This window comes from Sus scrofa, chromosome 1 (assembly GCF_054392235.1).
Source record: "Sus scrofa isolate SSC_HxYL_T2T_F1_AM1 chromosome 1, Sscrofa_HxYL_maternal_Yorkshire_Landrace_v2.0, whole genome shotgun sequence".
NCBI lineage: Eukaryota > Metazoa > Chordata > Mammalia > Artiodactyla > Suidae > Sus > Sus scrofa.
In genome coordinates this window covers 57,352,408-57,380,174 of record NC_139383.1, presented here as the reverse complement: position 1 = coordinate 57,380,174, position 27,767 = coordinate 57,352,408, and the positions used below count along the sequence as shown (strand labels likewise).

The 27,767-nt window shown below is 39.4% G+C and overlaps 1 protein-coding gene across 2 annotated transcripts; it reads left to right on the top strand.

Annotated features, from left to right (window-relative positions):
- Positions 1–205: 205 nt before the first annotated feature.
- On the top strand, positions 206–27,567 carry UBE2J1 (ubiquitin conjugating enzyme E2 J1). 2 transcript variants are annotated; one of them, NM_001077219.1, is given in 8 exon segments: positions 364–394; positions 7,856–7,929; positions 10,173–10,304; positions 12,682–12,766; positions 13,079–13,184; positions 15,202–15,331; positions 17,326–17,445; positions 23,750–24,028. In NM_001077219.1, coding segments are annotated over 8 exon segments (957 nt in total).
- The last annotated feature ends 200 nt before the right edge of the window (positions 27,568–27,767 follow it).

The following is a 27,767-nucleotide window of genomic DNA, read 5'->3' as shown; positions in this document are numbered from 1 at the left end:
GGTAACTTCACAAAACCCAGGCGAGGGCGGGTGACGCAGGACGGGCGGCCGCGGCGGGGGTGGGCCCGCGGCCAGGCGAGTAGGCTGACCTCCAGCCCGCGCCCGGCTTCAGCGACACCCGGGCCGGCGCTGGCGCCCGCCCGACCCTCAGGGAGGCGGGGGAGCAGCGGAGGAGGCGGAGCCCGCGCCCCGCCCGCGCCCTCCCACCCCGGCCGCAGTCCCCGCCAGGGCTGGGCGGCATCCGCGGAGGCTCCTCGGCCAGGCCGGGTCTGCTGGAGCCGCGCTGACACCCCGGCGGCGGCGGCGCGCAGAGGCAGCGGCGGGCGGCAGGCTGGGAGACCGGAGCCGGGCCAGCGACCTGCCATGGAGACTCGCTACAACCTGAAGAGCCCAGGTGAGCGGAGCTGCGGGCGGGTTGCGGCGCCGCACGGGGCGGGAGGGAGGAGTGACCCGGGATCCCGGGCCCCGCGCCGCGGTCTCGTCCGGTCAGCCGCCGCTCGCGGCTCAGCTCCGGGTTTCGCGCTCTACGCGAGGCCGCCGCCTGCCGGGGTGGTGCAGGCCGCGGAGCCAGGCGATCGGGCGGGCATCGGCTGCGAAACCTGCGGACTGCCCGCCGCACCCCGACTGCCCTTCCCTCCATTTCGTTGCGTAGAGCTGGGTTATCCGTTCGGCGCTGAGAACAGGTGTAAAGGTGATGTCTGGGGTAATAGTTAACAGCCTCTTGCCCTACCTGCGCCCGGGACACCGCCTTTAGCCCTTCTTCGTCGCCGCCACCGGACTTTTATTAGCTGTTTGATTCACTCTCCTTTGAGGATTTAGTTTAAATGTTCTGTTTGCAGGATTTGGGGTGAATAGAATGAAGGAAGTGTTCTGGACCAAACCAGTTAACCAAAAAGCTAAGAAAACTAGTAGAGCTAACCATGATTTTTGCCATCCTGACGAGTATGATATATGTCCATATTCAGACATAAAAACTTCCTTTCCTGTATTTAATGCCCCTGTGTCACTCACGGAAGCAGCCAAACAATTCCAGCCTCCACTTCTTTACTAGTGTATTATAAAGATGCACGAAAAGTAACCAGCTCTCTCAGATTAAGACAGGCTTGGAACAAATCTTTGGATTCTATAAAATGGTATTTATTCTTTCCGTACCTTGATAAATGTGTTAGGAGGAGAAACTCTACACTTCAGTTGTAAGTGATAATCCTAGAACATTAGAGATGGTTTGACCAACTCTTGCTGCTCACTTTTTTCCCCTTCCAAAGAAGCAGCTTAGTAAGAATCAGCAAGATTAGCGTGCCCCTGGAAAGAGTATTTTGAGTCCTTGATTTTTTAAAAATATCTTAAAAACATGCAAAGCCTCCAGAAAAGCCGGAGAATACTGGCTGAATAGAGCTTTGTTAACCTGAGTGCTGTCAGACTAAGAAACGTTCTTAGGTAACCAAGTGTAGAATAGGTCATAACATTTTTGGGGGCGGGGCATAGACACATTTAAAAATCTGGCGAAGGCTATTTATAGATTCACTTTCTGTGAATTCATGACCCCTGCCCCCAGCCCATCTCTTAAGAACACCAGAAAAAAAGAGGCAGAGGTGGATCAAAGAGAAAGAGGGAAAGAAAAGTTTAATTTTAAGGTTAGGTGTTAGAATGATTCAACTGTTAGGATTGTGCTAGTTTTTTTTTTTTTTTTTTTGTCTTTTTGTTGTTGTTGCTATTTCTTGGGCCGCTCCCGCGGCATATGGAGGTTCCCAGGCTAGGGGTTGAATCGGAGCTGTAGCCACCGGCCTACGCCAGAGCCACAGCAACTCGGGATCCGAGCCGCGTCTGCAACCTACACCACAGCTCACGGCAATGCCGGATCGTTAACCCACTGAGCAAGGGCAGGGACCGAACCCGCAACCTCATGGTTCCTAGTCGGATTCGTTAACCACTGCGCCACGACGGGAACTCCATGTGCTAGGTTTTAATAAAAATATACGGTATAAAAAAGTAGGGTGGCTGCTTGGTCACATGTACCAAGTTCTATAAGACAGCTGAGTTAGTTAGGGGAATATCCAGAAAATAATGAAAATGTGAGTAATAGTGCAGTTTGGAATGGAGGATTGGTGAGTCCCAAGATTGTTGTCAGAGGACATTGCTCAGTTTTGATGTTGCCGTGCTTGAGATTGTGATAAGCATTTACAGTTCTTCAGAATGTTGTACATTTCCAGACTATATGACCTGTTGTCAGCTGGCTGAGCTTTGGTAGACATGCTTCTAGCTGTGTAATAAATTGCTTCCTGTTTTGGGTTTCATTTCCTCAAAGGTAGTGTTGCTTTTCTAAAAAAGAATTTTTTTTAACCTTTTTCTGTTACTGCGCAGATCATTTGGAGTTCATGGAGAAGGTGAATTAGATGAAATACGGGACTTATTGAAGGTGCTGAGAGGCAAAGTGAAAATGCTTCCTTCTTATGTTTTATTTGCAGTCTTACTGTGTTTTCAGGGTAATGCACGTGTGAAAGGATGTGGTTAAAAACACTGCACAATGTGAATGATATAATAACCATTTTCCTCTCTGTCTGATGTGGAGTTGTTTTTATGATTTTTCTGGAATGGTCCTTGCTTGTGGGCAGAGCTGTGTGTGGGGCCACTCCATAAGTGTTTGACTAGCCTATTGGTAGTTGCCTCTAGATAAAGCTCCCTGATCTCTTTTTGGGTCTATTCTGGCCAAGGTAGTAGGTACAAAGTGGGGAGGTGGATGTGTAAAGAACCTCCTCTGGCGGGATTCTTTCCAAGGAGCCTCTGGGCACATTCAGCAAGTGATTAGCGCGTAAGAGATTGGTGCACACAGATTCTACCATCATTAGAAAGCTAAGAGCTAACTCTCCATGCCCAAGGTGTGGACTGCCCTTAACACTAATCATTCTCAAGCTTTAATGTCCAATTCAGATCCTTTCCCCAGCTCCCAGGCTGTAGATAACATGGATCTTAAGGATGGTGATTTAACATGTTGACCCAAATTTCTTACAGACCAAAAAAAGAAAAACTCTACAAGGTATAAAAAACAAGCCCTAAACTAATCAGTTTTCTCTCCCCACTCAACTTGCACCTCACCGTAACCTTCCTTATCCTGAGGATTGACAGGAATGCCTGGGAGTCATCGATGATCTCTTGGTCTACTCCGTTCCTCCTCCCTCTACCCTGAAACACACACAAATGCATGCATTTTCGCACAGGTGCCAAGACACACAGTCACACACACATTTCACCAGTTGTTATCATTACCAGATCAATGAAAACAAAACAAAAACTGATTAAATCACTCCTCAAATTGAAAAAAATCTCAGTAGCTTCCTGATAGCTGTGGATAAAGTTCAAAGTAAACTGTTTAGCTTGGTGTGCAGGGCTTGCCTCCCTCACCAGCCTCATCCCCTACCACGCCTTTGCTCCTTTGCATTTTCACCATCTATGCATTTTGCCTTAGTGCCTCTCCAGATGAAGCAGCTCTTCTCACCTGCATGCCTTGGTCCCTGTTGGAGCTTCTGCTTGGAATGCCTTCCCTTTCATCCATTTGAAATTCCTATGGATTCTTCAAGCTACTTTAAGGTTCAACCTTGCCTGGCTTTCCTAAGCAGACTAAGGTGGTCTCTATACAAGTACATACTTGGTCTGTATTTGTGTTTTCCTGTCTTTCTCTCACTACAAGCTTTTTGAAGGCAAGAAGCAGGTCTCGGTCATTCTTCTATTTCCATGACTCAGATATTCTTTAAATGTTGAATGGATACCTTTGCAGGATCTACCTGGGCAGAAATATTAGTCCTTGAATATTTCCTTAAGTGCCTTCACTATGGGAGCAGGAAGAGGCAGTTGGAAAGCATGACATTGGATTCACATCCTCAATAAATCTGTCTCCTGAATTTTACCCATGCTTTGGAGATTGATGATATTGAGATACTTGCTTTCCAAGAGAAACAGAGGCATGAAAGACAGTGACCTGTAAGATCCCTTTAGCTGGAGCTTTATCTCCAAAGTCCAGTTAGCTCCCTGGGCATGTGCAGAATGCAAATGGGAGACCCACGGAACCTAGAGCTTGGAGCTCTCCACCCTCCTTACCTTTCCTGGCACATCTTATCTTACCAGGGTTAGAGAGTTTATTGATAATCTTGTGAAGAGGTGAAAGAGGGGCTGGAGTGGAAGGTTTTCTTATGAGCCTTAAGGTCGTAAGAGATGGAGTATCAGGAGTGGCAGACTATGCTCTCTCTGGCTCTAGTTTCCAGGCTGTGCTTTGAATCTTGACTCTTTCATAGCTGTGCTATTTCTCTTTGGGAGCCAGGGAGCCATGCTGTGTGGCCAGCTACATACGCCAAAGGCCTGGATTTGAACCAGGAAGACTCACTGAGAGAGCCTTAATCCCAGTTCATTTCTGACCTTGAAAAGAGGGAGGGATGAAAAGAAAAGAATTATGTGATGAAACTATTGACTGTCATTTCACAGCTATAAACTTTGAGGCAGAATAGGTTAAGCGACTTACTTGTTTGAGGATTTAGAGCTACAAAATGTCAGAGTTAATACAGCTCTAATTCTAGGGTCCACGTTCTTTTTCACCAAGGTGTTCAATGGTGTATGTTGTTTCAGCAAAAAAATAGATTGTAAAAACACTAGAATAATCTTCTGTTTGGCTGTGTACTTTGGCTCTCACATAACATGTGCCTGTGTGGCTCGTGAACTAATAAAACCCACATGTTTAGTGGTTGAGTCAATGATTGTTCCTTTACATTCTTTCTTATAGCAATTACGACCCTTTCATACATCTTGCATAATATCCATTGGGTGTTTGCATTCTTTTCTCCTGTTGAACTGAGCTGAGTGAGGAAGAGGCAGAGAAAATGTGATAAAGTTATGGAATGGCATAAAATCTGACCTCTTCAGCTTAATCATTATTCAGCCTGCTGATGAGGAATGAAGGAAAAAGTGTCTCCTTGGCATCTTTGATTGCTGACTGCAGCAGTGAAGTTAAACTAATTAATTTCATAACTGCTTCCATTATTTTATTTGTATCTAATAACATTAACTTAAAAGAATGAAATTTTTACCTTCCTGTAAATCAGGGGTTTTCAATCTTTTTTTTTTTTTTTTTTTTAATCCGTGGGCCCCTTAGAATAGGTGGAAGGGGATAAATAGCCTGAAGGCCCTTCCACTGGGGGGTGGGAGCTGCCGTTATCTGTTTTATATATTGAGGTTCTCCTGAAACTTTTCTTTGAACAAAGGGTTTTATCTTATTATCAAATAAATTTGAGAACCATTACCTTTTCCTTGGAAAGACTTTTGTTGGGGGAAGACAGTAAAATTCAGTCAACTAATATTTGAGTGTGCTGGAGTTCCCATCATGGTTCAGTGGTTAATGAACCCGACTAGTGTCCATGAGGACGCGGGTTCGATCCCTGGCCTCGCTCAGTGGGTTAAGGATTAGGTATTGCTGTGGCTGTGGTGTAGGCTGGTGGCTACAGCTCTGATTCAGTCCGTAGCCTGGGAACCTACATATGCCTGTGGGTGTGGCCCTAAAAAGACACACACACACAAAATTTTGAGTGTGCTTACTATGTGCTAAGTCCTGAGGACACGGCAGTGACATAGATTTGTTGAGCAGGAAAACAGATGTTAATTACAAGCGAGATGAATTTTATGAAACATAAATTTTAAAGTGGTATGAGGACTTAGAGCAAGGGGACTCAACCTAGTTTCTAGGGCAGTGGTTTCCAAACCTAACTGACCATTAGAAATAACTGGAGATCATTCCTGGTCTCCACTCTCCTCCCAGGACTCCTCAGGGATTTTTATTGGTCCAGATGGGAATCCTAGTCACTCCCCTCAGTGGACAAAGGAAAAGTGTCAGAAAGATGTTCCTGAGTAAATTTCTTAAAGGCCTGGTGGGAGCTAGACTAGATGATGAGGTGGGGGTTGGGGGGAGGAGTAGCATTGCAGCGGAGGAACTGGTATATAGGACAGACCGTCTGAAGTAGAGAAAAAGTAGTGTTCAAAGAATTGAACAGAGCCTAGTGTCTAGAACTTGGGGAAAGATTGTGTCTCATTATGTCCATGTTTCTAATATTTATCATGCTGTTTTGTATTGACTCCTCCCAAGCTATGAGCTCCTTGATAACAGAAACTATATTTTATTTTGGTTGTAGCTATAACATCTAGTATGATCTTAATAAATATTTGCTGATCGTATGAACAAATTCTCTGCCTATAGGCTTAGTTTAGATTAGGAGATGGAAAAGAATATTTATAGTTATGGAATAGGATAGTGACTTAACTTTTTTCCAGCTTAGGAACCCTTGATTAAAATAAAATTTTATGCAAAAATCTTGATACATTACCAACCTATTTGGTTGTATGCGTGTGAGAGCTGCTTCTCAGTTAACCTGTCCCCTTCGCACATTTTACTGTTATTGTTTCCTCTGCTTGTATCTACCTGGGTAATTCCTATACTGCCTTTTTTTCGGATGTCAGTACCTGACCCCTTTTCTCTTCTGTCTGCTCTCCGATTAGGTGCCCACCTGGTGCATTCCTCCCTCAGAGCCTATTGAGCTTTGGCAGTTGGTTCTCCAGCAGAGTTTTGGAGAGCCTTGGCTGCCTGGCATTTCCCTGGCTTTGCTAGCCTGTATCCTACACTAGTATCCTGAACTTTTTAGCAGCTGAAGCTTGAGGGTGTGAGGCTGGAATCAAAGGATTGACCTTTGCAAAACAATGAAGAGGGTACAGATACATGTAAGATTGTAGACTCTTAGGCTGCTAACATTCATTTATCATGGGAATAAAACTCTGTGCCATTAACTGAAAGAGGTGGAAGAGAGGGAGATGAGAAGTGAGAAAACAGGTATGAAATAGTCTTGGGCGCTAGTTGGAGGGGGTTGGGTAAGGGCTTACTAGAGAAATATAGGAACATCGGGTGGCATTGTGTCCCTGTAGAGGTTGTTGATAATACCTATAATGGCATCAGTGTGCCTGTCTCTGACTTTTTAAACCCCCTTCAATAATGCTCAGCTGTTTGGGTATAGACTCCATATAAGAAGATGCTTGGGTTGGGTCAGCTGGAATTGAATTTTATTAGGGGAGTATGAAAGAGGAATTTTTAAAAGCCAAGAGTGTGGATAAAGAGGGAAGTGAATATAGGTATAGGTGGGGGTGAAGAAAGTTGTGGGTTGAGTGGGTTGGAGGTTTTAATTAAGCTGAAGAATCATTTCCAAAGGAATTCAGTTAGGACTGTGGAGATTCAGGGACCCCTGTAGGCAGGACAGTGCCATTGTGTTAATGCAAGACAGTGAATAGAAGGTCCTAAGAGTTTGAGGATGTAAGAGGTTTACTGTTCATGAACATGTTCCATAGGGCACATTTTTGTTAATACAGATATTTTAACAGGGTGGAGTTGGACTGCCTGTGTTGGAATCCTAGCTCTGTCCTCTACCAGCTAGCTGTGTCACCTTGAACATGTTCTCAAGTCTCTCCATGTCTCAGTTTCTTCATCTGGAAAGTGGGGATAAAAATAGCACCTAACTCAGAGTTGTTTTGAAGTTTACAGGAATTAATATTTGAGTGATACAATATACGAAATACATATATGTACTTACTAAATAAAAGTAGTGTCATCATGAGACTTTGCTATATATTTAAGTTAATATATAACTCTTCTAATGCCTAGCTGTCATTTCCCACTCTTATTACGATTATCCCATAATTAAATCATATGCCCAGCTGAGCTAGTCCTCTACACATTTTTTGTTGAAGTGGGAACTTTTTCATTAGGTTTGTTAAACTGTGCTAATCACTTGAAAAGTATATTTTAAATGTCTTTACCTTATGAATTTTATTCTAGCTGTTAAGCGTTTAATGAAAGAAGCAGCAGAATTGAAAGATCCAACAGATCATTACCATGCACAGCCTTTAGAGGTTAGTTTCTATCTCTGTCTTCAACATATGGATTTTAATACTTTAATATTTAAACAAGTTCCTTAAAATTGTTTTCTCACTGTTTTTAGTCATTTCAGATGTGTTTGATATGATTTATTGATATATTTTACTCCTATATCTCTTGAGTATTTCTTTCCTCTTTTTTTTAATTTCATACTTTATGAAGTATAGTTAATTTACAGTGTTGTGTTAATTTCAGGTGTACACTGAGTATTTCTGTTAGCCATTCAAAATTAGACATTTTAGAAGAAGTAGATTTCTGATCTCTATAAAATGGCCTCATATACTGAGTTAATTTTAGAGCTTGAGGATGAGGGAGAAAGAACACTGGACTCTACAATTTGGAAGATTTAGCCCCTTGAGGGGTGTCTGTAGATAGGGCTTTTTGTGCAAACGTCTCTGCCTCTCTTCAGTCTTCTCATCTGTGAAAGGAGGTTATTTAAATGTGCCCAGTGTGGTTTTCATGGTAATAGCGATAATAAAATGTAATAATGTATGTGCCAATATTTTGCAAACCGTAAGTGCATAATAATTGGAAGATGATGGTAATAGCATGTGTGTTAATATTACTGACCACTTATTAATAAGCTTTTAGGCATCTATGAGGGATAATTTTTAAAAGTTTGGGGAGTTCCTGTCATGGCTCAGTGGTAACAAACCTGACTAGTATCCATGAGATGTGGGTTCGATCCCTGGCCTTGCTTAGTGGGTTAAGGGTCTGGTATTGCATTGAACTGTGGCTCAGATCTTGTGTTGCTGTGGCTGTGGCCAGCAGCTGCAGCTCCAGTTCGACCCCTAGCCTGGGAACTTCCATATGCCTCAGGTGTGGCCCAAATAAATAAATAAATAAATGTTTGTTAAAATAATTTAAATTTATAATAGATTATTTGATTATATAAATAATAGCTATCACTAACTGGAATGCAAGTATAAATTTCCAGTTTAACTAAATCTATTTTCTTCCTGGTATTCCTTTCAAAGCAAGATTTTTGACAATAAACCACAACAAAATAATGTAAAAACCAAAAAACCAAACAAAAAAAACAAAGAAAAAAAAAAAAAAAAAAAAAAAAAAACCCACAGAGGAAGATTGAGATTCTAGTAAACCCAGAAGACACTCAAGTGAAGAATTTTGGAATGGTCAAGAAAGCACTTAGTCTACATTAAAACTTCAGGGCTCCCAGAGAGATTTTTTGAAGAAAATTAATGGAGCTAATATAATGAAATATGTGAATCTATAATTATAAATATATAACAATGTTAAGATTAAAAAATTTTATTTTTTTGTCTTTTTAGGGCCACACCTGGGGCATGTGGAAGTTCCTGGGCTAGGGGTTGAATCAGAGCTTCAGCTGCCACCTATGCCACAGCAACTTGGGACCTGAGCCACATCTGCAACTTACACCACAGCTCACAGCAGCACCAGATCCTTAACCCACTAAGCAAGGCCACAGATCAAACTTGCATCCTCATGGATACTAGTCAGGTTCTTAACCTGCTGAGCCACAATGGGAATTCCTCAGATGTTTTTAAATGCATTTGTTAAAAAAGATTTCAAAAAAAAAAAAAAAAATAGGAGTTCCCGTCGTGGCATAGTGGTTCATGAATCCGACTGAGAACCATGCGGTTGTAGGTTCGATCCCTGCCCTTGCTCAGTGGGTTAACGATCCAGCGTTGCCGTGAGCTGTGGTGTAGGTTGCAGATGCGGCTCAGATCCCGCGTTGCTGTGACTCTGGTGCAGGCCAGCAGCTACAGCTCTGATTAGACCCCTAGCCTGGGTACCTCCATATGCTGCGGGAGCAGCCCAAGAAATGGCAAAAAGACAAAAAAAAAAAAAAAAAAAAAAAAAAAGATTTCAGCTTGGAGTTCCCTGGCAGCTCAGTGGGTTAAGGATTGGCATTGTCACTGCTGTGGCTTGGGTCACTGCTGTTTTGTAGGTTTGAGCCTTGGGTCCTTGGGCCAGGAACTTCCACATGCTGCAGGTGTGACCAAAAAAAAAAAAGAAAGAGAGAGATTTCAGCTCTTATGGGATATGAAAGCTAGATTAAATAGCTTTTATTTATAATTTTTATACTTGACATTTATTTGTGCATTAGATAATGTCCTAGCAATAATATAAAATATTAATTTTTCTTACCTACTAATATTTCTAATACTCACTGATAAAAAACAGTCCGACTTTTTAAATGTTAACTGATTCCTTGCTGGTTATTTTTGTTCAGGATAACCTTTTTGAATGGCATTTCACAGTTAGAGGGCCCCCAGATTCTGATTTTGATGGAGGAGTCTATCATGGACGAATAGTGCTGCCACCAGAGTATCCCATGAAACCACCAAGCATTATTCTCCTAACGGTAAGAGTTCTTAGCTTTTTGAAATGCTTCTGAAGTAACTCTTCATGGTGGTTGTAAAGTGTAGTCTGCATACTCATTTTCATTAAGAAATAAAATGGACCATTATTATAATTTTGCTTTTGGAAACCAGACCTTGGACTATGTTTTTTTCTGGGGGAAAAAAAATTCTGGGAAGTCAGAGCATCTGAGAAGTACTAATATGCCAATTGCCATAGTGTGGTTAGGATGAAATAAATTTTTGCCAAGTGCTAGGCCAATGTCTGATACGTGGTAAGTCCTCAATAAAGGGTGGTTACTGTCGTTGTTCCTCTTTATCACGTTATCTCCTTCCGCTTCTCACCTTTCTTAGGCTTTGCTCTTCATCTTTATGTATAGCTCTTTTAATAACTGACATGGAATCCTCAATAAATGTTAGCTATGCTATTACTATTTATATCCTAGAATTTATATCTTCACATGTTTTATCTCCATGTGAAGGAAAGCTGTTGATCCAGTTTTCTCATCTTTTCTGGGAGGTTGTTCCATTTGTAAATCCTTCTCTTAATGGTTAAGCTTTCATTCCTTCATTTCTTTTCATTTGTGTGTTTAACTATCCGCTACCCTTGAAAGAAGCAAGCAAAACTCAAAAATCTTTTACATCTCTTTGCTACCATTTGAGGTTGTTGAAATATTTTTCTCTTTGATAACCTTTAAGACATCCTTACTCTAGTTTAGCCTGTGGTATTCTGGTTCTGGTTCCCACATGTAGCACTCTTTTTTCTTTTTTTTTGTCTTTTTAGGGCTGCCCCCAGGGCATATGGAGGTTCCCAGGCTAGAGGTTGAATTGGAGCTATAGCTGCCAGCCTATACCACAGCCACAGCAACGCCAGATCCTCAACTCAATGAGCGAGGCCGGGGATTGAACTTGTGTCCTCATGGATACTAGTTGGGTTCATTACCACTGAGCCATGACAGGAACTCCTGTGGCACTCTTTTGAAACATGCTTACTACGCCAATCTCAGAGACCAGTTTGAGAAATCCCGCCACCTCTTCTGTCTTCACACTATTCCATTTAAGTTAAACGTCTGATACACATGGGATAGCAAATGGTGAAAGAAAAGATATTCATCACTACCAAATTAACTTTGCTTTAACCTATAGTGTTTGGTGTAGTGGAAAGAGCATTCGTTTTAGAGCACGCAGACCTGGATTCTGGCCGGTGCCATTTCCATTACACCACCAGCAGATTACATAATCTCTTTGAAATGTAGTTTTCTCATTTGTCAAAAAAAATGTTTATGGTAAATAGAATCACACTGGCATATAGAAGTTCCTGGCATATAGAAGCTGCTTAACAAATATGGGGAATGCTGAGAATTATTAATGCTGGCAGTAGGGCCGGAGCAGGAGGCCCTAGAAGGGCCCTACTGTGTCTCTTCTTTTAGCTGCTAGATCATGGGGAGGGCCAAGTGGTCTGAAGGGAGGGCTGGTGCACAGGGGAACCGGTGGGAGTAGTTGGGGCAGCAGCTGTTCACCAACGGAATGGTCATATATGCTGATTTTCACTGTTTGCACTTTCTGGTTCACTTCCTCTCTTTTGAAAAGTCTTCTCCAGCTTTCATTCAACAAATATTTATTAAACATGTCATGCACCCCGTGGGTGTAGCTGAGAGTAAGTCAAAGTCTCTGCCCACGTGGAACTTGTATTCTAACTTCTTGTTTCTTCTTCCTTCCCCCTCCTCTAAGTATGGATATTCTATGAGTTCAGACTATAGCTCTTCTCCCTTGTTGCTGTGAAAAGGTTTTAGTGATCGCCTCTGTGAAGTCAGGTACCAAAAATATGTTATCTTCTTCTGGCATCAGCATGTCTCTATTTCTCCCTGCCTGTTGGACATCATCAGTAGCTCTTCTATCAAGACAAAACTGAAATTCTTTCTCATTTTTCACTTCTGTATTCCTATGTGAAATTGCATCATCCTTCTGAGAATCACTGCCATCTCAGACCCTACCTAACCAGTATCTGGTTAAGTGACACCGACTCCTTAGGTTTTATCCTAGCCTCTGCAAGCCTTCTCTTTTAGATCCTTCCCAGAGCCCAGCACCGTACTAGGCACAAAGATGTCATTATATGTCAGTTATTTAGATGTCAGTTGTGTAGCTTAGCTTCAAAAAGTGCTAAACAAGTTATAAAAACAGCTTTTATTATTCATCCAGAATCCAACGAATATTTGTGGAGTATCTATCAGAAGACAAAAATCTGTCACCTTGGAGTTCCACTCTTAAAATTCTCTAACAATTATCTTTTTAAAATTATTTATATGTGAAGTATATTTACACTTATAAAGTATAAAACATTAAACACGTGTATAATTTTTTAATGCTTTATCTATTCCTAAGGCTAATGGACGATTTGAAGTAGGCAAGAAAATCTGTTTGAGCATCTCAGGACATCATCCAGAGACTTGGCAGCCTTCATGGAGTAGTAAGTATTTAAAGTGAATATAAATCTCATATAACTTTAGTCATTCCATAATCATAAAGTATAATACTCTATCTTGAGATTGAAGCTCTTTTGGATAAATAATAAAATAATTTGATATTATTGAATAAATAATAAAAGTGCTTTTCCTTGTATAGATTTTTTTATCGTTTTAATACAGCCCCCTACCTGTACCTCTTCAGTAAAACCCTATGAGTCTTTCTTTCTTTCTTTTTTTTTTTTTTTTCTCTTTCCAGGGTAAACGCAGTTCTTTTTACAAAGCAACTTAAGATTGATGTTTACTTTTTATTTCAGTAAGAACAGCATTATTAGCCATCATTGGATTTATGCCAACAAAAGGAGAGGGAGCCATAGGTTCTCTAGATTATACACCTGAGGAAAGAAGAGCCCTTGCCAAAAAGTAAGTTTTGCATTTCATTCTTTGTTAAGATCTGAATACTGTTCTTAGGAGATAGGCTCTGTCTCTTTGTAACTTAACTTGGCTCTTTGGGATTGAGTCTTAGTTTTGCTCTCTTAGAATTTCAGTTGTATAAATTTTCCCAAGGGTGACCAGACAGACTCTAGAGAATTGATTTCATGCTACCAAGTTTTAACAAGTAGTTGGTCATTTATCTCCACTTGGGCAGTATTCCAGATGTAAGAGAGTGTACATATATACATATGCTCCACACAAGTTTTTAAAACTCCTTGACGGCAGGGAGGGAATCCACTTTATCGTCTTTGTATTTGTAGCATCTGCCTCATAGCAAGTGCTTAATAAATGATCTGGAGTAAAGCAGATATTTTCTTTATCAAGTTACAGTTTCCCAGTAATGTTGCCACCTTGGTTTCTTCAGGTGCATTCTGTCTGTATAACTCAGATTAGTCATTGGATCCAAAGTAGCCTCTTCTTTGCATAGTGCTGAGACTAATTATTGATTTTGATCATTGTCCTGTTTTGGACTTTGCTGCCTACCACTCTTCAGACATATTATGTTAATTATAGTATATTTTACCCTACACAGCCCAAAATTGGCCCTCCGTAGATTTAATCTATTTGTTAAATCAGGTAGATTTTAGTGTCTGGACGATTTGATAGATTCCCTGTTTTGTCAGATTTTCCTTTTAAACCTTATTCCCAAGTTCAGGGCTAGTACCTTACTGGCAGCTACTATTCACAAACTGTAATATGTACTTTGAGTATATAGTGTTTGTTTTTATTTGATTTTCCTATGTTGACTTTTTCTATCTTGATACTTTTATCCAGTTCATTTCATGTCCTGGTTGAAAAAAAGAAGACAAAAAAACCCTTTTTTTTTGTTTAGACATCTCTCTGTATATATTTTAGGTTCTTAGTCTATGATAGAGGCTTTCTAAGGACATGATTTTGCATTCAGCCATGATAGTGTACTACTCTTGTGAATGGACTAGTATATTAAGAATAAACTTTCTCCTTTAAGTTTCATCTGATTTCTCAGTTAAAAGTGAACACATTTTAAGGCAAATAATTTGGATAAAACTGATTCTTAGAAGGATATGGATAGCAGTGCTGCTTCTGGTGAAACAAAAATATTCATCAATGAATACTAAATTAATACAATATTTACATTTATATGTTGTTTATGTGAACTTATAAGTTTACATTCTTCAACATCTAAGGCTTCTATTATGCTGAACTAGAAATATGACAAAATAGTTTTTTAAAAAGTTTATCAATGTAACAACATATATTTCTACATTATATGTATTTACTTCTAGTCATACAAAGGAAAAAAGGAAAGTAGAAAAAAATCAATCTTAGGAAATAGCCTAGATTGATTTGAGCTTCCACGTATTATAATTGATGATAAATTTTAGGAAATAGCCTAGATTGATTGAGCTTCTACTTATTGTAATTAATGATAAATTTCAGTCTGGATTTTCGATGAGTTCCCTATCTTTCAAGTTGTCCTATTTAGATAAGGATTTATGAGTTTTTTTCCCCTAGATGTAAATGCTGTTTTAAATTGACTTCTTTCTGTTTTATATTTGTTTCTGCTGAAGATGGTTTGAGCTTTATAATGGACTTTTTTCATAGACTTAATGTAGGCTTGTGATGTGTTATTCTTGAGTACAGTGTAGTTAGTTTATATGTTTGTCTTGTAGATCTAAAGCTTATTTTTCTTTAGATAGTATATTGGGAAAAAATGAAATCTAAGCTCTGGGTTTTTTTTAATTTTAGATTTAAAAAATTGAGATATCATTACCATGATTTTAAAAAAGTCAACCTAACTTTTGTATTTGTTTGGCAGTTATTACCAAAATTGCCTAATTTACGTGTAGATGAATGTGATATGGAGTTGTCCAGTGTTCTTTGAATCATTCAATGTTTGAGTGTCTTGAATTAACTTTTAAGTATTTGATTTATAACCATCAAAAAAAAAATTATTCCCTACCAGATCACAGGATTTTTGCTGTGAGGGATGTGGCTTTGCCATGAAGGATGTCCTATTACCTTTAAAATCTGGAAGTGATTCAAGCCAGGCTGATGAAGAAGCCAAGGAACTGGCTAGACAAATCAGTTTTAAGGTACTGTAGATTTGTAAATAAATTCTAATTATGTATCTCTTTTGCTTACTGCCAGCTCTGCATAGAAAGTAAAACAATATAGTCCTGTTGCACACAGAATTTTTTTTTTTTTTTTTTCAACCTCCACCTGCAGCATATGGAGGTTCCTGCGCTAGGGTTGAATCAGAGCTGTAGCTGCCAGCCTACCCCACAGCTCATAGCAACGTCAGATTCTTAACCCACTGGGTGAGGCCAGGGATAGAACTCGCGTCCTCATGGGTACTAGTCAGGTTTGTTAACCACCGAGCCACGACAGGAACTCCTGTTGCACAAAGATTTTACAAATAGTTTTTCTTATTACAAAACCGGTAATACATTTTCACAGAAACATTGTAGATAGATAGCATAGTAATGGTTAAAAGCTTGGATTTTGGTATACAATGCCAGGGTTCAAATCTCAGCTTTGGTGCTTATTAGTAATAGTAGGACATCAGACATATTACTTATATTGTACCGTTTTCTCATCTGTAAATAATAATAGCACTTATAGGATTCTTATGAGGATTAAGTTAATGTTCACTTAAATGAATGCATTTAGAAGTATCTTTGGTGCTTAATAAGTTTTAACTATTATTATAGAAAATATAGATAAACAAATAAGAAGGAGATAATCCCATCCCCAAGAAATAGCTGCTATTAATATTTTGACTTAGTGTTCCATTGTGGCTCAGCAGTAAGGAACCTGACTTGTGTCCATGAGGATGCGGGCTCGATCCCTGGCTCTGCTCAGTGGGTTAAGGATCTCTTGTTGCCATGAACTGTGATATAGGTTGCAGACGCAGCTTAGATCTGGCGTTGCTGTGGCTGTGGTGTGAGCCAACAGCTGCAGCTCTGATTTGATCCCTAGCCTGGGAACCTCCATATACCATAGGTGCAACCCTTAAAAAAGAGAGAAAAAAAAAGATTTTGACGTATTTCTCATATCCTTTTGTTATGCATATTGTTTAGCTGAACAAATGATTACTTCTGGAATTTAATTAGATCCATAAAAAAAAGTCAACTTGCATTAAGCATCATGCTACCTTCTCTCCTTTCTCCACTTTTCTATGTCCTTTATATCCTTCTCTGTCCAGTTCTTGGGAGAATTTTTTCCTTCTATTTTATTGTGGTGCCTGAGAGAGGAGGTACTTAATATATGTTGGGTATTTTCTTCCTTCTGAGGATTCCTCAAATCCTCATTACTTCTCTGAATATCTTAGGGCCAGATGTCTTTTGTACATCAGAATTTCAGATTTTAGAAAATATTAAACCTGTACTAACCCAGAGTGGGATCTGTTGCAGTACCTTATAATCAAATCTATTAATATCTCATAGGAGTTCCCGTCGTGGCTCAGTGGTTAATGAATCCGACTAGGAACCATGAGGTTTGGGGTTCTATCCCTGGCCTTGCTCAGTGGGTTAAGGATCTAGCGCTGTGGTGAGCTGTAGTATAGGTCACGGACGCGGCTCGGATTCCACGTTGCTGTGGTTGTGGTGTAGGCCGTCAGCTATAGCTCCAATTAGACCCTTAGCCTGGGAACCTCCATATACTGTGGGAGAGGCCCCAGAAAAGGCAAAAAGACAGAAAAAAAAAAACAAACAAAAAAACCCTCATAGAAACCTGGAAATATTTACACTTATGTGCAGTAAGGACTGTTAATAGCCTCACATGTCAGACCTTGCCTGAAAATTACAAAAAAACTTTAGTTTTCAGAGTTTTTTGGAGTGGGTTGTGAACCATGAGTGTTAGTTTTGTCCCTCACCAAGTAACAGCTCCTTGAAAATAGGTATTGCCTACTCCTCTTCCTAAAATACGTAGCACAGTGTTGGACACGAATGCTCAGAGCTTAACTGATTAATAGTTGATATTAAGGTAGCAATTAAAATAAATCCAAGAGAGAATTTAGTAGGTCATAGGTTATTCTGTACATCTCCTCTTGTGACACTGCTCTTGGGTCGATCTTTTTTCTTTATAGGCTGAAGTCAATTCATCCGGAAAGACTATTACCGAGTCGGACTTAAATCACTCTTTTTCACTGCATGATTTACAGGATGATATACCTACAACATTCCAGGGTGCTACAGCAAGTACATCGGTATGGTGCTTATCTTTACATCTATATCTATATCTATACCATTGTCATTATTTGCAGTAGGGAGAAGAGACCTCTAGACAAAATATTTGAAATTAAAAAAATTTTTTTTAAAGAATAAAAAAAATCTGACTATTTTGGTTCTCCTAACAGTTGGATTCTAGCCCAGCACTCCCTGTAGTGCATTATAGTATCTAAGGCAAACTATTCATATTTTCTGAGCCTTCTTTTTGTCAAATGAAGCTGGACTAAAAAATTTTAGGTCCTATTGTCCTTTCAGAATTCTATGTCTTCTCTGAAAAGTTAGTTTCAATATAGTGCAAGACTCTGAATAAAACTAAATACACGTATGTTAGCCACTTTCTAAATAAGCACTTATCTTTGGCAGGTTTGGTAAGCTGCATTAAGGTACTGGCTTAAAGGCCTGGAGTCAAAAGATTTGCTTTAGACTTATCTCTGTCCAGTACAGTAGCCACTAGCCACATGTGGTGATCCGAATTTATATTTATGTTATTCAGAATTAAACTAAACTAAAAATTCAGTTTCTTAGTTACCATGGCCACATTTCACATAATCCATAGGCACATGAGGCTAGTAGCTACCATATGGGACAGCATAGGTACAGAACACTGTCATTATCTCAGAAAGTTCTGTTGGACAGTGCTACCTTTCACATAGTAAGTGTCTAATTTCTGAATGAAAGGTTACATGGATGCTGTGGGTCTTACTAATTATGCCCAGACCTATTACCTGAACATTGGTGGTAATGGACCTTGGTCATTACAGAGACAGATTAGGAAAATGTGACTGGATTGTTGCTAAATAATTAGGATTATGGGGGAAACCATTGACTTTCTATATATGAGACGAACTGTCTTTTTTGGTACCAGATTGTTTGGTTGAATAGCCACATCTCTCCCTGCCCACCCCTTCCAGTTTATAGAGGATTTTAAAGGGTAAGGAAGGTTGAAATAGAAGCTGGGCAAATACAGATTTGACTTCTACAGAAATAACTTATCATAAAATGGGTCCAAGCAGTCCTGAGTGGTCCTCTCCCATTCAGAGAGTGAGATGGGCGGAAAGAAGAGGGTTGGAGAAAGCAAGGGAGAAAGTGCTCCAAAGGAAGCTCTTAGGGGACTGGAGATGGAGATATACTAAAAAGTGTATGCTAAGAGGTCAGTCATTTTTATGTGTTCCCCATGTAGTTGTATGAATTACAGAGGGATATAGTGAACTAATTTTAGTCAGTGTATGTTTTAGCTTGAAATATTTTTAAAAATTCAGATTGCTTTTCACCCTTAGAGTTCTAATTGTTTTTTATATCATAAATAGTTTTTTGAAAATAGAATCACCCTATCACAAAGAGGTGGAGGGTAGTGTTATTTTATCACCCGTAAGGTTAGTCTCCTAATATTTGTGATGTATTTAAATCTGTCTTTAGTCTATTTTATGTCTTTATTTATTTATTTTTTTTTGTAGGGCCGCACGTGCGGTATATGGACGTTCTCAGACTAGGGGTCAAATCCAAGCTATAGCTGCCAGGCTATGCCACAGCCAGGGCAATGCCAGATCTGAGCCTCCTCTGTGACCAACACCACAGCTTGAGGCAACACCGGATGGTTTAACCCACTGAGCAAGGCCAGGGGTTGAACCCACATCCTAGTGGATACTAGTTAGGTTCATTACCACTGAGCCACGACGGGAATTCCCTTCTTTAGTCTTTTTAAAATTTGTGTCAGATTCCCTGTTGCATATTCCAGTAATACTTATTCCAGTTGTAATTTATTTTATAATTAGTTGTGTATTATCTATTTCACTTACCAAAATGTAAGTTCCTTGAGGAACAGGGCTCTCTTACTACTGCACTGTATCTCCAGTGCCTGGCATAGTGCTTTGTATATAGTAGATGGTCAATACGAATTTATTGGTTGAATAAATGAATCTGAGGATTGGCACTTTTAAAAAATACTAGGGAATTCTTGTTGTGGCTCAGCAGTAACGAACCTGACTAGTATCCATGAGGATGCAGATTCAGTCCCTGGTATATGGACGTTCTCAGACTAGGGGTCAAATCCAAGCTAAAAATTCAGTGGGTATTGCCAGTATTGCCATGAGCTGTGGGTTGCAGATGCAACTTGGACCTGGTGTTGCTGTGGCTGTGGTGTAGGCTGGCAGCTGTAGCTCCAGTTCTATCCCTAGCCTGGGAACTTCCGTATGCTGCAGGTGAGGCCCTAAAAAGCAAAAACCAAAAAACAACAAAAAAACTAGGAATACTAGGTAAAGAAATCAAGAAAGTTAGTAAATTGATACATAAATAGTTGTTTTCCTATTACGGTACTTTTTTACATGTTGATTTTTTTCTCATTTTTTCTTCTAGTTTTCAGTATAATTGACAGCACTGTATAAGTTTAAGGTGTATGGCATAATGATTGGACTTACGTACATCATAAAATGAGACCATAATTACTGAACATCTAGTATCTCATAGATACAAAATAAATGAAAAAAGAAAAAGTATTTCCATGCTACAAGTGTGGCCCTAGAAAAGACAAAAGAAAAAAAAAGAAAAAATATTTCTTCCTTGTGATAAGAACTCCTAGGGATTTACTCTCTTAACTTTCTTCTGTAATAAATAGCAGTGTTAATTATATTAATCATATTGTACCTTACATCTCTAGTACTAATTTATCTTATAACTGGAAGCTTGTACCTTTTGACTACCTTTATCCAGATCCCCTTCCTTTACCCACCTCTGGTAACCACAAACCTGACTTTTTTTCCTATGAGTTTGTTTTTTGAAGTGTAATTTACCTATATTAGTGCTATATTAGTTCCTGATATTCCACACAATCATTTGATATTTCTATACCTGAAAAAATGACCAGCACCCATTTTGATTTTCAAGTACATTAAAACAAAATTCTTTTTCATTGAGATAAGTAATTAACTGATAACAATTCTGGTTAAAACACTGACAAGCAATGAATTGAATACAAGTTCAAGTTAATACAAATTATCTCCAAGTGTGATTATATTATTTTATTTCAATGGAGGTAATTGAAACCTGGGTTTGGCTTTACATGCAAGTGAAATATAAATTTGCTGAGATTTTGTACATTCAAATCCTAGATAAGCCATTTTTTTTTTAGCCTTGAGGGGGTGAGAGATTGCCCAAAGTCTAAATACAGCAGATAACATTGGGCCATCTGTTGCTTTTTGATGCAGAGTTTTTAGTTATATAGAAGTGGGGATAAATATTGATGGTTGATTTATGTTCTTTCAGTGTATCAGATTTTTTAATTTTTATTTTATTTTTATTTTTTGGCTGCCTTGGGGCATGTGGAGTTCCTGGGCCAGGGACCAGATCCGAGCCACAGTTGCTACCCAAGCCACAGCTGTGGCAATGCTGGATCTTTAACCTACTGTGCCAGGCCGGGGATCGAACCTACATCCCAGCTCTCCCAAGACACTGCCATAATTATGTTGAGCCACAGCAGGAACGCCTATCAGATTTTTTTCTTCTGAAGAATTGAGGTTCTGCATAAGCAATTTTATTTTGAAAAAAAATTTTTTTTTTCAAACACAAATCTCCCCCACAGATGCTGGTTATTCTAGATTATTTTTTAAAAAATTATATGTATTACAAAGACTTATCTGTGCCTGTGATTTTTTAATATGTATTTAAATTAAATTAAGTACAAATGTCATATATTTTATGTGCCCAGAAATGGTCACTTCATCTTAATGAGGGGAATAGAAACTATTATGACTAAGTCTTCAATCTGTAATATGTTTATTTGGACAAGTTTTGGCAAATGGCAAAGATTAAGCATTGATTAAGCACCAAACTTACATATAGCATTTTGAAAATACTAGGGCCAACTCAATCCCCATTTGCAGTTCAATCTGAACTACCAAAATGTAGTCCAATTAGTCCTTCAACTCCAGATAATTCAGTTTCCTTTGGGTCCAAACTGATGGAAAAAAAAACACGTATAAAATACACCGTGCCACGTTGCGATTTAATACTTATGGAGTTGAATGGAGTTACAGTAGCCAAGGCAGCAGCTACATTACACTTGAAATCTCCCATTCTTCCAACTGCTCAGCCAAGAAGACAAAAGTGTCTGCTAGAGCAAAAGTACACAAGGCTTATAGGGAAATGGGTTCTTCAGGAAAATTAAAAAAGAAGGTATTGTCAACCCAGAAACTAGAACAAGAGATTGATGCATCTTAAAGCTTTTCTTTTATACATGTTGTTTTTTCCATCGGTTTGAGGGGAGAACACTATCCTGATCTTACACCTGACTAAAACAGGGAACCTTATCATTACCAGGCTGACTTCGCCACCTTGTAGATGTGTGATCCTAAGCAAGTTATTTAACCTAAGACTCCTCACTGTACAAGGAACATGTAGTTCAGTAGTTGTGAAGACTACAACAAAAAATGATATAAAGTGCTTAGGACACACAATGGTGTATAAATGCTAGTCGTTAGAAATACTGCAATCAATATATCCCTTTGAAGATCCTAAATTTAAGTTTAAAAAAGTCATAACTATTTAGAACTGCTTTTCCGACCTATGTTAGTATGATTAATATATTTAGGACAACAGTCCCTTAAAACGGTGACTTTAGGTGACATTTTAGAGCTGCAGCTGCCAGCCTACACCATAGCCATAGCAACACCAGATCCTTAACCCATTGAGCTAGGTCAGGGATTGAACCCACATCCTCATGGATACTGGTCAGGTTCCTGACCACTGAGCCACAACAGGAATTCCCTAAAATCTTACTTACTCAGTTTAAAAAGTTATTCTGGGACTTCTTGTTGTGGCTCAGTGGTCAGGAACCTGACTAGTATCCAGGAGGATGTGGGTTTGATCCCTGACCCTAATCAGTGGATTAAGGATCCAGCATTGCTGTGAGCTGTGGTATAGGTCAGAGACGTAGCTTGGATCCAGTGTTGCTGTTGCTGTGGCTTAGGCCGGCGGGTGAAACTGATTTGACTCCTAGCCTGGGAACTTCCACATGCCTTGGGTGCAGCCCTTTAAAAAAAAAAAAAAAAAGGTTATTCTGGGAGTTCCTGTTGTGTGTGTCTCAGTGGGTTAAGAACCTGACAGTGTCTGTGAGGATGTGAGTTCAGTCCCTGGTCCTGATCAGTGGGTTAAGGATCCGGCATTGCCATAAGGTATGGCGTAGGTTGCAGATGCAGCTTGGATCCTTGGTTGTTGAGACTGTAGTTCTGACTCGACCCCTAGCCTGGGAACTTCTATATGTGACAGGTGCAGCCGTTTATTCTGAATAAAATACGCATTCTTTTTTTTTCTTTGAAAGGATATACATTTTTAGTTTGAAAGTGTTTTGGCACTTCAGTATAAAATTGTTTTCAATACAAGAAAGGCTATTGGGTTATTAGAGGTAGCATTAAGGTGTCTATATGTATATAAATAAAATAGAATTCATATTTTGTAGAGCTTTCTTGACTGTAAACATTTATGACTTTGAATCACTTGGTACTACATTGTAGTTAGGCTTTGACCAAGTGTTCATTGAAAGGGTAGAAAGCAGTTGATATCCAGCACCTTAGGTGGTAACCAGTGTGCCAAGGTAGAGGATACACTGAGTCGCCCATAAGCGCCTCCACATTTTTTTTCAGCACATATTCAAGGTACTTTAGACCATAGATCATACTTTATATTCATAAAGTAACACAGTTCAAACACACAGTAAATGGTTCTAGACGTGTTTTCAATTCAGGTGATAGGAATTGTGAGCCTGACTTGACAACCACATCTAATTTTTATAACAATGTGATTGTGAAAACATTATTATGGTTTCAAATTATTTCCTATTCTCTATGATTGTTGATGTAGTAAGATAACATTGGAGGAAGAACATTGTTGAGAATTGCCCTTTTTAACGTTGAGAATGGCTAATTTTTACATGGGAAATAGAAATCAAATTGCTTCCTTCCTTGACTCTCCTGAAAGAAGTGAGGTACCCAGAAGCCTAGCAGGTACTGTTCGAGTTGTAGAAAGCCGTCTATGGAGAGTATGGGTGAACTCCGTCCCTGTCTTACTTGTTGCTGGTGAATTCCTTCTCCACCTGGTGAGCACTCAGAATAAGTTGTGTTGCTGGCTTTTTCAAGAGGATAGGTTATTAATCTCAGCATTCAGAGAATTCTTGATAGTTTTGCCTTTGGTCTTATTTAGTGCTCTGAAATTCTGTGTACTGTTGAATAGATAGCCTGCATGTATACACGTTTTCTTTGCCAATTTCAAACAGAATTTCTTAACATTTTATAGTATGGAGTCCAGAACCCCTCAGCAGCATCCCCTGAACAACCTGCCCAACCTGCAGCTAAGAATACCTCCCTGAGCCCTCGACAGCGCCGGGCCCAGCAGCAGAGTCAAAGAAGGTCGTCTCCGTCACCAGATGTCATCCAGGGCCAGCAGCCAAGAGACAACCACACTGATCATGGCGGATCCGCTGTATTGATTGTCATCTTAACTTTGGCATTGGCAGCTCTTATATTCCGACGAATATATCTGGCCAATGAGTACATATTTGACTTTGAGATATAATACGGTTTTGTGTCTTAAGAGCTGTGACTCAACTGCTTCATTAAACATTCTGCATTGGGTATAATCTAAGAATTGTTTACAAAAAGATTATTTTGTATTTACCTTTCATTCCTTTTTTGATCCTTTATAAATTCAGTATAAATATAGTTAGACATTCAGACTGTGTCCTGCTTAGTTTAAGGGACTGAAGTCAAAGTCCCTTGTCTCTGTATGACCTGCTTTACAGGGGAATAACTTGTTTTTCATGCCTCAGCTTTTCTTTATGTAAATTTGTGATACTTTTCTGTATAGCCCTTTGAAATTGTTGGACAAAAGATGGTATTTTAAGTTCCAGTGAGTATTACTAGTTACTCAGTACCCTTTATTGAGTACTCTTTCTACTTATGTAGAATGATAGAGGGGTAAGAGTTGAAAAGGGAAAATAAAACCCCTCAAAGAGCTTGCATAAAATGTACTCATATGAAACATAGTGGGATTGCCCATTCTGCGTTTGACTTTGTGTCCAAAACATTCTTTGGTTAAAATAATTATTTTGGTCAAATATTTCTGGGAAAATGAGATTGCATCTTTACAATTGGATGTTACTTGAAGAAGGAATAATGCTTTGTGACCACTTTGATATGCCGTTATCTCCTTCTTTCCACTTGCCACACAAGATTTTAGAAGAAGGAAAGCAATCCTCCATAGATCTTTGTTTTCAGGAAGGAAGGGTCCAAACCAAGAAATCACTTGCTTTTATTCCAGAAGTTAAATGGGAGGGTCTTAAGATTTGAATGTTTGTTCTGCTTTGAATTGTATAGCTTTTGAGATGTATTATATGCCTAACTTTATGATCACTATAAATTTAATGACGCCAGGAACATGCATAATATTGAACTATTTCACGTACCGTTTTAATAGAAACCTCAGGGCCCAAGTAACAGTGATAGAAATTAGAAAAACCTCTAGTTAGAACTGCCCACCTAATCAAAGCCCAAGAGATAATTTTCAGTGCAAAATCAATATATAACTTAGTGCTAGTTAGCTCCACAGACTCTAGTAGATAATTTTATCATCATAAATAATGCCTGGGGAGAACATAAAATCACACAGGAAAACATTGCCCTCAGCACATTCAGTAGCTGCATTGTGGGTACTCCTGAGAGTATTGTTAATAAAGATTTAATTCTTAAATACAGGCACTTCCCAGCTTTCAAATAGGTTATGCTCTAAAAGTGCATTGGGAAGTTAATTTTTTTTTTTTTTAAACAGCTCAGTGTTGTAAATGGTGTTTAGATTCTAGACAAGGCCACAAATATTAGTCCATAATGTATCTTGAATACTCTGGTGGAAGGTATTTATAAAGTCCTTATGTGGTCTTTACTGAAACTATGAGCAAGATGGAAACAATTTGTAAAATGATTTTAAGGCAAATTTGGTTTTTACTCCTGCTATGTTAGGATTTGATTCTATTAACTATCAGACCCAATTTCTTTTTTAACTCTATAGCCAGTTTATGTCTGCATCTAAAATAAGAATGTGGAGTTCCCGTCGTGGCACAGTGGTTAACGAATCCGACTAGGAACCATGAGGTTGCGGGTTTGATCCCTGGCCTTGCTCAGTGGGTTAAGGACCCGGTGTTGCCTTGAGCTGTGGTGTAGGTTGCAGACGCGGCTCGGATCCCACATTGCTGTGGCCCTGGTGTAGGCCGGCGGCTACAGCTCCGATTGGACCCCTAGCCTGGGAACCTCCATATGCTGCGGGAGCAGCCCAAGAAATGGCAAAAAGACAAAAATAAAATAAGAATGTGCTGTATACTATGGTATAATACATAGTTTTCTTAAATTTTAATAAATTTGCATCTTTAAAGTGTTTACAGATTGTTTCTGTTATATCTACAGCTGAAGTTGGTAAAGTCTAAAAAGCCTAAGGACTTTATGAAGACCTCATATGTCAGGAAAATTACAGGTTACCATTTTATAACTTTATTGCCATAGGGAAATACCATGAAGTCTTGGTTTGGAATGTAACATATCAGAAATGGTGTGTCAGTGGTCAGTGGTCTCCTACCCTGACTCACCTGGGAAGACCAGGGAATGTTATCATCTGAGAAGAAGGAAATCTTCATGCTTGTAACCTATGCTGAGATTAATCATGTGCTAGGAACAATCTTCCCTTTATTTCGTCTTGGTCACACTGAGCCAGCCTGTCAATCTGTGTGATCTTGTTGCATGTTTCTGTGGGGCGTACCTGTACCTTCAAACTGATTTAGCCAAGATGTTGCAGTGTCCAGAGCCGCCTCTGTCTGAGTTGCCTTGTCTTCCCTCATCCATCAGCTGCTAGGCCATCTATTTGTGTTGGGGTTGTTTTAGCACGCGATACATATATCTGAAAGTGGCACATCTTCGGTTCGGATCTGCTGTGGCTGTGGCCGGCAGCTACAGCTCTCATTAGACCTAGCCTGGGAACCTCTATATGCCGCAGGTGTGGCCCTAAAAAGCGAAAAAAGGAAAAAAAAAAAAAAAGAGGCATATCCTTTTCTTTGGCCACACCCATAGTATGTGGAAGTTTCTGGGCCAGGAATTGAACCAGAGCCATGGCAGCAACCCAAGCCGCTGTAGTTACAATGCTGGATCCTTAACCCGCTGTGCCACAAGAGAACTGAAAGTGGCCTATCTCGCTCCTTCCCTTTTGGCTCACATTGCTCCTAAAGACCCTTGACTGTTGGACCCCTGTTGAAGAGTTAATGAACAAAATTGGTCTTTGGGGCCATTATTAGTCACACCCCATCTGAGTGGCCTCTTGAGAAAACCCCTTTTTAAAGCCCCACTTTAACCTTTATTTGCAACATCAGGCCAAACCTGGGTGCGTAATCTGGTAGGAGAAGGCTTGGGACTCCTTCCCCTAGTGCTCAGATTTAGTTAACTCATGGCTTTTTCTTTGACCAACATAGCACATAACTACATATCAAGGAAGTTAAATAGCATGCTTGAAAAAACACATGTCTGTTTCACCTTTCACTGTTTAAGCCAATGAAACCTTTCAAATTTTATGTGTTGGGCTTTTATGTAGCACTTTACATTTTCATGCTGCTTATAGTTTTATTCTACTGAAATAAATGAATTTCATCAAAATTCTCAATTTTTAAAAAGAACTTTTAAAATTGTTTCTTATTTTGACTAAGAAAACAAAATTTCCTATTTCAGGAGAATAAGAGATCTTTTTGTTATTTTTGGCTATGAATAAACTCTGGTACCTTGAGACCTCCCATTTTTATAGAGCAGAATCAGTAAATAAGAAGACCTCACACAAATGGACTTAGTTGTGCAGCAGTATTGAAAATCTTATACTGTTTTATTACTTGCAAAGAAGAATATAAAAGGTGAATGCCTTTATTTAGTGAGCCTGACTTTTAACGAAGAATTACATGTACATTAACATGTACTATTACAGCCTTTGTGGGAGGCTGTAATTGCTCAAAAGCTGTTTGGAACGCCTCTTTAAAAGTTGCCTTCAGAACTAGTTTGAGCTGCTCAATAAAACCAGTGACTTTATTCATACCTTGTTTTGAATTCTTTTTGTCATTCAGTCTTATCTCCTGTTCATTCTTCCTCCTTGAATATTCTCTTGCATTTTCTCACTTCTTTTCATGCTTCTTGCCACTACCCTAATTAATCATCATCTCCTCTGAATTATTGCAAAAATCTCTAACAAGTCTCCACTCTTGCCCCATCCTACACACTGCAGCCAGAGCCTTCTC